General features: G+C 40.5%; 1 protein-coding gene across 1 annotated transcript in view; it reads left to right on the top strand.

The window, feature by feature from the left end:
* Nucleotides 1-12,903, top strand: part of dcc (DCC netrin 1 receptor) — a 931,407-nt gene that overhangs the window by 765,246 nt on the left and 153,258 nt on the right. The window contains exon 16 of the mRNA XM_059643861.1: nucleotides 1,391-1,486. Coding sequence (XP_059499844.1) covers nucleotides 1,391-1,486 — 96 coding nt within the window. The remainder of the gene's footprint in view (nucleotides 1-1,390; nucleotides 1,487-12,903) is intronic.

The raw sequence follows: 12,903 nt of genomic DNA, 5'->3' as shown, positions 1-12,903 counted from the left end.
GGAGCAGGAAGGTCAATGTTTCGGGTCAGAACTCTTCTTCAGGACTGGGGATGGGGAGCAAATAAATAGAGGGAGGCAGACCGATGATGGCGGAAGGGTAGGTGAGATGGAGATAGGTGGATGCAGGTAAAGGGGATTATTGTGATTGGTCCGTGGGAAGGGTGGAGTGGATAGGCGAGTGGCAAGATAGGTTAGGGGTGGAGAGATTTTGAAGGTGGTGGTGCAGGTAGGGGGGTTATTGTGGTTGGTACATGGGAAGGATGGAGTAGATAGGTGCATCGGAAAATGGACAGGTCAGGGGAGGAGAGGTTTTAAAGCTGGTGAAATTAAGCCTGAAATGCAGAATAATAATTTGAGAACATGGCGGTGGGGGTGGGGGGGGGTGTGGTGGTGTGGAGGGGAGTTGTTGACGGTCAGGAATGGGCGATATGTATGCATTGGAGGATGGAATGAAAACAACAGTTTTGAAAGCAGGAAGCAATGCAAGAAAATTTATTGGTGATATCAGCACTGACAGAAACACCACTACTGGGTTGTAAGAGTCCCCATTAATGGTAGAAACAGTAGTCAGTTTCAGCAGATATTAGGTAGGAAGACGGAATTAATAACAGAGTTCCCGATGCTGAAGCCTGTAGCCCGTGACACGAATTGGAAAGTGGCCTTATTTCAGCATCAGCGTCTAGGATCTCCAGGTGACCCTTACTTTCCAGTGTGATTTGGCAGCAGCTTTGGGTCATCTTGGAAATGACATAAGTGGTCATTCTTCAATCAGCCCCTAATGTTCGAGCAGGAATCTAGGAGAAGCCCCTGGAAATTAGTTGCTGAAGCCAATGATCATGGTCTAACATCAAGAATGACCACTTAGGCCTGTCACTAGAGTTCTCTGGGAAGATATATAGGGACTTCCTTTTCCTAGCCTATCACAGGTTTTTCGGGCGAGTAGGTGGAAATAAGGGAACATTTCATGGTATAAAAATGTGTAAGAATAAAATTATGCATAGTTGTAACTTCATTAGCATTTCATAGATAATAAGCTGTCTTACAGCAGCAGATGTGAGTCAGAATAAGTTCATGTGTTATCTTCAGAAAGTAATTAACACTTAGTTCCTATTATGTTCTCGCAAATCAATATTTTTGATAAAAATTGACAGTGACTTATATTAATTAGACTAATTTTACAAATGACTTCTACACCTTGGGTGCTCATTATCAAATATTGAAAAAATATATACATATACACTGGCAGGTGAATGAATCAAGATGTATGATTATTTATGAATCAACATAAAATTATTGCAGTCTGAGGTTTCATACTCAATTTAACTCAATATTTAGTTATTAATTAAGAAAATGAGAAACACTGATGTTAATACTGTGCTTTCTTTCACAGAGCCAAGCTCCCATTATGTAATTTCTTTGAAAGCCTTTAACAATGCAGGGCAGGGGGTCCCTCTGTATGAGAGTGCCACCACCAGGGCATTGTCAGGTAGGTTCTGCTCAAATGGATAGAGGACTCTTCTGTACTGCCAGTAATGATTGTATAAAACTCTTATCTAGAGCTAGCCGTGCCATGCCTAGCTGTAACAACTATTCTGGAATATTCCCAGCAAACATCTAATATATTTCCGTAAATTAATTTGAATTGGAAAATGTTTAGTTATCCTTTATTTGGCCACTCTAGTGGAATTTTAATTTGTTAGATGTATTAACAAATCTTGAAACTTTAAAAATCAATGTGCTTAGGCAGAGGGGGAATGAGGAATTTGTGAAAACATGTTCATAGCTGGATGGGAAGAGATGAAGCATAACATGTACACATGTAAACTGAATTCTATATCTCTACATTCATTCACTGTACATTTTATCAAGAATTTACTCTTATATGCTCCTAAGTTTCTGAAGAACTAATTTGCATACTCCTGAGAAAAGAAAATATGCCTTCTACTTCAGAGTGAAGAGAAAAATCCAGCTATCATAGAATTAAGGGAACTCTTGTAAAAATTTCCACTCGTAAAGGGACAATGGAATAAATTATCAGGATTACTTAGTTGACTTAGTACTTATTATACCTGGCAGTGTCCAATATCAACGTTTACTTCAAAGGATGGAAAATTATTCTCTTTCTTTTTTTTTGCATCTCTTAACTGAATCAGCAGAAATTTCAACAAGAATTCTGCGCTTACTTGAATAATAATTTAATGTTTGCAAAACCTCAATGACACTGTCAAAGAAGCCATTTGCTAATGAGTCTTCCCTTTGTGCTAGACATGTAACACACAGACATTTATTTTATTACATAGACCACAAATGTAATTTCCTGTGACTGCATCTAGTTTAACTTTATGCAGAAACCTACAGTGTCCCTGTCAAAGTACGTCACTGACTATTACAAGACTCATTACATTAACCGGAAGATTGTGCCAGGCATTAATCTCTGCGTTGTGAAGAAGTACTTCCTGAAATTCGGTGTGAACTGATCTTACGCAAATTTGTATCAAAAGCTCCCAATCCAATGTCGAATGTCCTTGAGACTGTATTCAAGATTACTTTTTCAATTCCAAATATCTTCTTATCTGCCACATATCTCTCAGGACCAACACCATGGTCCTTCCCTCCACCAGCCATTAATCAGTAATGAAGATTTTAAAATTAGTCAATTCCAATGGCCACACCTTCTGATCCCTATCTTACCTTTAATTCTCTCTTCTATTTCTATTCAAATTGTGCTTCTTATGTTCACTCATTTTCACTTTGATTTACATGATTTATTTTCTTATTCTCTTCATTCCATTTCTTAGGTAAGGTGCTGTCTCAGGTTGATGTAAAAGATACCATTTCAGAGAAAAGTGGGCGTGGGAGGGATTCTGTCCAGGGTCCCAGCAAATCATCCTCTTTCAAACAGCATTGCTAAAAACATTGTTTTGGTAACTGTCATGTTGTCATATTGTCAACTGTGACACCTTACATTATACAAATTGGTTGATAGCAGTTAATGAAATGCAAAGTACTTCAAATAGGTGTAAAATATGTTGAGGTCACAAAAGATTTCTAAATCAGTGCAGGAACTGGAATCTTCCCAGCACTTGAACAATGTTGCCAATGGCAAGAAAGTTGCACAAATCATTTGAGATGATCAGCAACAAACATTTTGACATCAAAAACCAAAACTCCCACATTCTAACCAAGTGTTGAATGGCCTGACATGACACTGAGGGTGGTTCCTTATTAATCCAGCTTGCCACTTGTTCCTTTGGGTCTACATCTTATATACCATGCCCCAACCTCTTAAGACATGCTATATGGGCAATGACTGCATGTCATGTAGACTGGCAGCCGACATGCAATGGCCTCACAACATCTCCGTGGCACAGCACTGAAGCCATTACAATCAGGTTCTGCACTGACACACTATTCATTCAAATGCTGCTGCAAGGACACTTTGTACACAGAAACATGCACCCACTCATGGATTGGACCAGGCTGCATCTCAGAGCTGCTCACCTTTCCCTCTTAGTGCTGACTCATCCTTCCCTTGATGCTCACAGCTCCCCTGCCCTTTCTTGCCCCACCTTTTGGTGTTTTGTCTCTTCAGCTGCCCCTTAAAAACTCTCAGCACTTTTGACTTGCCTTTTACTACGAACACAAAGTCAGGCAGCTTGTCATACTTGCCAACAGTACAAGGGGTTGGAAATGTTATTGCACATCACTGTGCTACATCAGTCTCATACCTGCACTATATGCCAACCATGAAGATGACAAACACATTGTATGTGCTTCATCCTAATGGTCATGTCTCAATGTCTAATGTTTCAATACTCAGTCAAGTCAACAGAAAAATTCATCAGGTGGAGGACCTGGCAGACTAAGTCATGGGGTGCCTCTTATATCGGTTCAGGGGCTTGGGCTTAGTCAATCAGCTACTCGTATCCAACAGGGCTGGGGTCTGTACTTCTACATAGAACATAGAACATTACAGCACAGTACAGGCCCTTTGGCCCTCGATGTTGTGCCGACCTGTCATACCGATCTCAAGCTCATCTAACCTACACTATTCCATGTACGTCCATATGCTTGCCCAATAACGACTTAAATGTACCTAAAGTTGGCGAATCTACTACTGTTGCCAGCAAAACGTTCCATTCCCTTACTACTCTCTGAGTAAAGAAACTACCTCTGACATCTGTCCTCTTTCTTTCACCCCTCAATTTAAAGCTATGCCCCCTTGTGCTCGCCGTCACCATCCTAGGAAAAAGATCTCCCTATCCACCCTATCTAACCCTCTGATTATTTTATATGTCTCAATTAAGTCACCTCTCAACCTTCTCCTCTCTAACGAAAACAGCCTCAAGTCCCTCAGCCTTTCCTCGTAAGACCTTCCCTCCATACCAGGCCACATCCTAGTAAATCTCCCCTGCACCCTTTCCAAAGCTTCCACATCCTTCTTATAATGCGGTGACCAGAACTGAACGCAATACTCCAAGTGCGGACGCACCTGAGTTTTGTACAGCTACAGCATAAGGACAGGCCGGGGAGTGGGACATGGAGAGCTCTTGTGGGTCCAGTGTAATCAGTGCGGGAGCTGTAGTGAGTCAGTCAGGGAACTATGCTGTTATCAGCCAGCGTCTGGTCCATCATCAGTCAGGGCCGTCCATCTGACTGTGTCAAAGGAATGGACCATGATCAACCCCAGGGTCCATCCATGAAAACTCAATGGGATTATCAGGGCAACTTAATTGTGTGAGTTGGAAGCAGCAGGCTGAGATGCAGAAGGCATACGAACTATGAAAGGTGGAGGCGCAACTTATTATATTACCATAGGTGGGGAAACAATAGAGTCCTGAAAGGAAAGGGGTAATACAGGATAGAGGGATCAACAACAGAACATCAACAACCTGGCTTCAATGGGGGAGGTCAGTAGACTATTTTAACCCAGTGTGTTGACTTGATATGCCTAGGGTTGGTTACGTAAAGTGAGGAGATGAGTATTTAGATAGATGGGTTGTGTGAGAATGTGGGGAATTTTGAAGCTGATGGTGTCGATAGGAAGGTGACCAAGAAGGGAAAGTTACTGATAGTAAGAGGCTGAGTCTGAGGGTCAGTGTAAACGGAGCGAACTCCATTTCCTTCCATCCTGCTGTGTATAATAAGCTCAACTGAAGATGGCTGCCTCACACACATGGCACATGCAGGTTACATGTTTTCTTCTCTGAATGATGGGGCTTCACTTTTGACTGATGTGAAATGAGGCCCTTTAAAGGATGGCAGCATTATGTAGCTGCCTGCACAGTCCAGGTGAAAGACAGCAGCAGGTAACATTGCTGCATGTGAACTATAGTTAATAACCTGCAGAATGGAAACCGAGTCCTCTCTTCAAACTCTCTTGGCCATTTCACAGTATCAGAAATAAGTGTCCCTCCCATAGAGCGAAGGGTGGCAGGCAGGATTTGGTCATTTCTGGACAATCCTGAGAGGAGATTTTTGATGGATCTGTATATGATATTTTCTCAGTCTGGGTTCCTACTAGCACCACCCTGTATCCCTGTGGGGAAGGGACTGCTGGAGTAAGGATAAGTTGCCTTGCCCCACTGTCATTGGGCAGCAGTGGCTAGAGTGATGGATTTCAGGTATGTGCAGATTATCCAGCAGATTCTGAGAGTGCTGGACCTCACTGTGTGTCCATGGGAGCAGCCAGTCGCTCATGTGCCAGACATTGATTTGGTCCTGCAATCTTTGGTTGAGGTTTTCCAGTGCATCCACCTGCCTGCTGCCCCTGTGGTAGTTTGGTTGTATCAGTGAAGTGGTTCATGGCCAATTCAATGACTCCCACAGTCCAAAGATGTGCAGGCTAGGTGGATTGGCCATGCTAAATTGCCCCTAGTGTTCAGGGATGTGTAGGTTAGGTGGGTTATAGGGGTATGGGTCTGGATGGGATGCTCTGAGGTTTGGTGTGGACTTGTTGGGCTGAAGGGCCTGTTTACACACTGTAGGGATTCTATGATTCAATGGGATCCTGGCGCTGAGCAAATGGCTGGTCTTCAGCAGTCCTCGGAGTGCCAGTGACTAAGGTGTTTCTTCCTCAGGCAGGTGTGGAAACATGGAAGTGTTGTGAACACCAGCATGTGCTCCTGTCTCCAATCTAGCTAAAATACCCACTTTGGTGTCAGGTCACCATCCACAATGTCCTCCACGGAGGCGGTGGGTGAGATGTGTTGTGAGGCTGGTCTCTTGGCCGCCAAAGACTTGTGCCTGCAAGAGACAAAATACAGAGTGCATTGTGAACAAGTGCTAGAAGTTCAGGCACATTGAGAATGCATTCATGGTGGGAGTAATGGGTCAGTAGCACATCAATGGACAATGCTTCTCTCTAGGCTGCTGGGATATGAAGTTTTCAGTATCCCCGCAGAAACAGAACAGTGCTCACTGGCAAGCACCGGGATCCTGTCTTCATAGGAAGCAAGGAGGTGGATATTGGACACCCCACCACTCTTGGCTCTATACACACAATTATGGGCCTGGAATGAGACACCAGGAGGGAGGGAGTGGAATGAAAGTGGGTGGCACAGCTGTTGGATAGGGGAAGAATAGTGACATGTTCAAAGAGAGTGAGTAGAAAGCAGAGGGCATACATGTTTACCAGTGTAGGGGGTTGGAGTGGGTAAGAACAAGTGAAGGATGATGTTGTTGCAGGCAGTAGTGAGAGTAGTCGAGTATGGGCCCCAGCAGTGGTACAGTAGCAGTGATTGGGGCAGTGTGAGCTATCAGAGAGGAGATGGTGGCACTTACACTGGCAGAGAGGTGAAGAACAGTAATATTCTTCCTCCAGTACAGCGCCTTCCTCCAGACAGCCGAGACTGCTCTAACCCGGGCAGAAACCTCAGATCTTTGACAACTGCAGTCACTCATCCTACAGTGAGCCTCACATTCAGCATCTTACTATTGATGCATCGCCAATGGTACACATTCCCTTCCTGGGGGAAGCGGATCCTCTGCCTATGCAGCTCCAGGAAAAACTCCAGGACCCTGTCTGTGAAGTAGGTGGCAAATTTCCCCCTGTCTGCAATGTCTGAGGCAAATATCAGTAACAGCTCCAAACTAACATTTCTCTCCTGGTGAGCAATGACCTTTTAGTAGTTGATATGTGGCAAGTTTATGATAAAACAAGAAAACGTGTTGGACCTTGAAGTGAGAATTGCTCCACCAAACTTGACACATCTTGCATTTTGCGAAAAAAATCCATTAGATTTTGCCCACAGAAACTGAAAAAAAAAAGATGATCACTGAAAAAATACCATTCTAACCTTGTGAGATGTCAGTCAAGGCCAAGTGAACACTTGCCTGTGGCCGTGTGAATAAACTCACCCACATAATTCTTTGGTAATAGCTAGGCTGTATATTGTATTGGGGCTGTAGGGTAGACAGCCTGCTGGGATTTTACATGCCCCCAGCCTTCAAAACTGCAGGTGTGGGAGTCTAAAATCCATCCCACAGTTTAGTTCTCTAATTGCCTCTGATTAGTGAAATGATGTGCACAGTTTTCCAATGGTAAAGGACTGTTTTAAAATTGAGAATGCTTTGGAAGAGTATATTCTCATTTGCCTGCTCTAAAATCCTGAGGTGGGACCCATATTTTTCTAGCTATTTGTCACTCCGTTCTGTCACAATGTTATTTTTCATATTTTGATTTTGGCGAGTCTCTGTTTCTGATTCACTATTACATTCCTTGAGATGTCCAACATTCTGATTTCATCTTTCACACTAAATATTGATGCAAATTAGTTATTTTGCATATCATTTCCGTATTTCAATGACAATATCAATCTACTAGTTTTCAATGAGCCCACCTTGTTCCTGACTATCACTTTATTCTTACTAATTACAAAATATTTTCATATTAAAATTCATGTTTCTTGATGTGAAAATCTTTCTACCTTATTGTAGCTCTTGTAAGTTTTGCAACACTTCATATTGTAGCAAATTTTGCAGTTGAATGAACACATCAGGCCAAGCAACATCTTAGGAGCTCACTTCTCTTTGTAACTGTTTTTGTCTTTTTTTTTGCAGTTTTAAATGTCTGCCCTTTTAGTTTTACAATTTTAGGTCATTTTAGTCACAGTCAAATGTCATTGTGTTTTGTCTCTTCCCTCATTACTCATCCCTGGCTTCCAGTTTGGCCAATAAGGCGAAACCGTTGATGTATAAATTAGTCTGTACAACACTACATTCCCTTGTGAACAACTTTCACTGATCTTTTTGTTGTTTTACTCTTTGAGTTTCTTGGTTTATTGTGATAGAGCCTGTCTCCTTGCATTGAAATCAACATTGTCTAAATCTGGCATCTGTTTATGCTTTCTCCCTTCCAAACATGATGTTGAGCTCAATTATGTATTGTTTGCCACTAAATAAATGTTTATGCACTGTTAGGCTGTTACTTGAATCTGGCTCATTCCTAAATCTAATAAGGACTTACCTCTGCTGAAGGGTCTAGGCCCGAAACGTCAGCTTTTGTGCTCCTGAGATGCTGCTTGGCCTGCTGTGTTTATCCAGTCTCACATTTTGTTGTGAGAGATAATGGGAACTGCAGATGCTGGAGATTCCAAGATAATAAAATGTGGAGCTGGATGAACACAGCAGGCCAAGCAGCATCTCAGGAGCACAAAAGCTGACGTTTCGGGCCTAGACCCTTCATCAGAGAGCATCTCTGATGAAGGGTCTAGGCCCGAAACGTCAGCTTTTGTGCTCCTGAGATGCTGCTTGGCCTGCTGTGTTCATCCAGCTCCACATTTTATTATCTTCACATTTTGTTGTCTTGGATTCTCCAGCATCTGCAGTTCCCATTATCTCTCAAGGACTTACACTTGTTGATTTTACACATATTTTTGCAGAAAACTGTGCCAAACACATTTAAAAACAAAAATAAATTTCTAACATGCTTTCAGCTAATCCTAACTGTAGGTTTGATAGGTTGGGCACAATGGAAATGTCTGAGCCTCAAAATGAGGAATCACTGTTTTGCAACTTTTCAGTCACATCACTCTTTAGCTTTCTATATTTTTTTATCAGAACTTCTTTCCCAACCAAATGTTACCTTTTTTCAAAAAAAACTTCTGTTTTGTATTTTTCTATTACGTCATTCATTGCCCTTTTTCACCCTTCCTCGTTAGACTCCTGTTTGCTTTATTGTTTATTATTCACAGAACCTAATGAATTTTAATCTTCCATGGCTTTGTTTTCCTGCTCTGTCAGTCTGTGCCTAAGGGTATGCCAGATCACTACACTGTCTCAGGTGCTGTTCATGATAAAGATTGCTGCTAGCATCTTCCTCAGGTGTAGGAAACTACAGGGCATGCTTGGACTGATGTAATGTAGGAAAGCCAATTCATGGTATGACTACAAATGTTTCTTTTAGTTAACGAGCTATATTGCATGCTAGCAACTAGTTGCAGGTTTCAACAATATGGCAAACATGGTTACAGAAACTTTAAGGAAGATCATATGATTGATCTGAAATAATGGGAACTGCAGATGCTGGAGAATCCAAGATAACAAAGTGTGAAGCTGGATGAACACAGCAGGCCAAGCAGGTGCGCCTGAGATGCTGCTTGGCCTGCTGTGTTCATCCAGCTTCACACTTTGTTATCATATGATTGATTGCATCCCTTTCTGATCCTTAGTTATTTGGCCCACAAATCCATATGACCATGTAGGTGGTGCTTATGACGCCTCTTAATATTAACTCTTTCAGACTCACGTACACCACAAACATCTACAGATTTTAAATGATTAATTAAGCTAGTATCTAAAGTACTTTTTGTGTGATAACTTGTTTTTCAAATAGCCTGCCTCTGAATATAAGGTTACGTCCACTTGTTCTTGTCTTCCTTTACCACCAGAAAAAAAGGTAGTTCTACTTCACCAATTCCTTTCAAACTCTTAACAATCTTAGTCAAGTCACCCTTTATCTTTTTATATTTCACAGCATATAAGCTTTAATTATGTCATCTCTCCTCCCAATCTAAGGCCTGAAACTTTGGTACCACTCTGGTAAAGATCTGTTCCACTCCTTTCCAGGATATGAAAGTACATATGCTTTCTAAGGTACAGTACCTAGAACTGTATACAGCACTCTAAGCATGAGTTAACCAGGGCTTTAGAGTAAAACCTCCTTCCCCTTTATAATCACACTCTTTGGTTATAAATGAGACAATGCCATTCACTTTTTGTTTGATTACCTCGTTTTAAAGATCCGTTCTTATGGCTGCTTAAATCTCTTTGAACTTTCAGTGTTTCACTTTTCAAAATTTAAAGAATGTTTAGATTCTTCTTTGGCCCAAATGGAAAATAAAAGCAAACATAAGTACATCAAGTTTTATCTGTCATGATTTTGACCAAGCATTTAACTTATACATTAACGTCTGTTTTCAATTTTATTCTCCTATCTATGTTATTTCCTATGCTACCAGTCTAGCTGCTTTGGTAAGCTTCTATCTTTGAAGCAATTAATAAATACAGTGAATATTCAAATCCTTGAGGATGCCATTCATGGTTTCCTTACAGGTCATTACTCCTATTGTATCAATGTTCTATTTTCCCACAAGTTTCTATTTTAATTAATAGTCTCTTCTGTGAAATCTTATTAGCTGCCTGCTATAAGTCCCCATAAACCACTTCCATAAGTATTCCACAAGCCATTAGGAGAAAAATGCAGTTAGGGTTATTAGAGGCCACTGGTCCTTTACAAAACCAAGTTGGCTGTCTCTAAACAGTTCAAATTTCTCTAAGTGCCTAGTCACTTGTCCTTAATTATAGATCCCAATAACTTGCCCTTAACATACATTAGACTAATGGATCTATAATTTCCTGGTTTCTTTCATTTATCTCCCTTCAGCTCTGTAGATGAAAGTGTAGATTACAATTATGTGGCTTCTTCATAAGTTTATATTGTTCCCTTGGTACCTTTTCAGCAATGGGCAAAACAAGCAGTAACCCACACAGGAGATACAAACAACTTTCTAAGAGTTAATTAAGGCACCGTTCAACTGTGGCTTTATTTCAGATTTTGTCTAAAGCACAATATGCAGAATTAAGGACAAGATTGATCTTGAGACCTTTGGGGCCTCACTTTAACAAGCCTTGCTCGAGTAGGAATGAGATTTTGGATGAAAAGGAAAAACTGATCTTAAATCCTTTTGAGAGTTAAATTGTCATCCTGGGAGCTCTGGTAAGACTATACATTTGTCAAACCTGAGACAGCAAACATGCCTGGTAATTACTCTGGTGTGGTGCTATTTTACTACAGTTCACTGCACATGATTCCTGCTTCTGACATATTTCTGTGCATCAGAAGTGGCGCAGACGACCCAGGCTGAATATTTCAGCTAACTCTTCTCAATTGCTAACATTCAAATCAGTCAGGCTCAAAGAATTTGTTTTTGTTTTTCTTTTTGTTTCTGATTTCCAGCAAGCGTAGGTCTTTGTTTTTTTGTTTTGGCTTAAAGAATTGCCGAGGTCCAACTCTAGATATTTAAGACAATACAGACAATTGTGGTGGTATTAGATTTGTTTGGGGCTAGGTGTTTGCCGGAAAGAGTTATCCCCTGCATTCTAATTCCAGTGTCAATGAAAGATTGCACAACATTTCAGTATGTTTTTAACCATTGCATTAAAAAAACATGTTGAGCAATTTGATTTATTATTCCTAAAATTACATAATGTTATTTTAAGCTATCTCTAATTTAATATCTAGAATGAAAAGATGAACAAAAATAAAATCTGTTTTCAATCTCCCTTAATGGCATGCTAGAGACAATAAATCAATTTTCTATAATGTTATGATCCCAAGCAGTGTTATGATTGGACAAGTCAAATTGCAAACTGAAATAGGTCTTGTTCGATCATTTTACGCTTTCCTTGGTGGTGTCTTACTGAAACATAAGCAAACAATGTTGCAAATTTGTTTCCGACAGTGGACCAGCAAAAGGAATGAAGATAAAATAGAATAACCAGACCATTTACTTTTAATGCAAACAAAGATGTGGAAACACGCAGGGAAATATAATACCATTCATCACCAAAATGCCACATTTCACATACCAAGACAGTCCTCTATGGTATACAAATGTACCCCTTGTATAGTATACATACAAGAAAACCCTTTTCTCTGAAACCTTGATGGGTTTAATTTGACTTCAATTTGCAGTCTGGAAAACCGTTTCCTTATGCTTAAGTGCTCCCAGCTTTAAATAATCTTATCAAGAATTTATGCAATACTTCCAGCCTAGGGCTGATACAAACTCCTTACCTGAAAGCAATCTAGATATCTTTTCCCTTTCTCAGGAACAGCTTTACACATGGAGACTTCTGCAGGGCTGCCCAAAACTGCAAGTAACTGAAAAGATCCCTCTCTTCCCCCAGTGAGAGGTGCTTCCCCAAACTTCAAAGTAAAAACATAAATTTCAAAACAGAAACCTTGAGGTATAGCTTTTTATGATACCTTGCTACGGTGTGAATCCTCCTAAATTAATTAAAAAACAGATTAATTCTGAAAATTAGCCCTTACATTGTTTTTAAAAATCACCCTGGCTATTGAAACTCTGACAAATTAATTATTAATTCTTTCAGCCTCACAGAAAAACACATATGTCACTGCTTCAAAATCCAAAAGTTCAAACATTACCCAAATGTTATTTAAATTGTATCAATCTCATGATCTAAGTCAGAGCAATTATTTAAATACTTGATTTTTCAGTACCTAGCAAGAAGTAGCACTGTCCTTCTCAAGGCTATAGGCAATGTTTTTGGGTTATTAGTCTTTGGAATTCAGTTTCACTGAGTGCAGGAAAGGATGGAATGTTAAACGTACTCAAGGGTCATTTTGGCAGATCTGATTGTCAAAGCTTTTGGATA

This window comes from Stegostoma tigrinum, chromosome 1 (genome assembly GCF_030684315.1).
Source record: "Stegostoma tigrinum isolate sSteTig4 chromosome 1, sSteTig4.hap1, whole genome shotgun sequence".
In the NCBI taxonomy this organism is placed as follows: domain Eukaryota; kingdom Metazoa; phylum Chordata; class Chondrichthyes; order Orectolobiformes; family Stegostomatidae; genus Stegostoma; species Stegostoma tigrinum.
The sequence above is the reverse complement of the archived record's forward strand: the minus strand, read 5'-3'. Positions and strand labels throughout refer to the sequence as shown.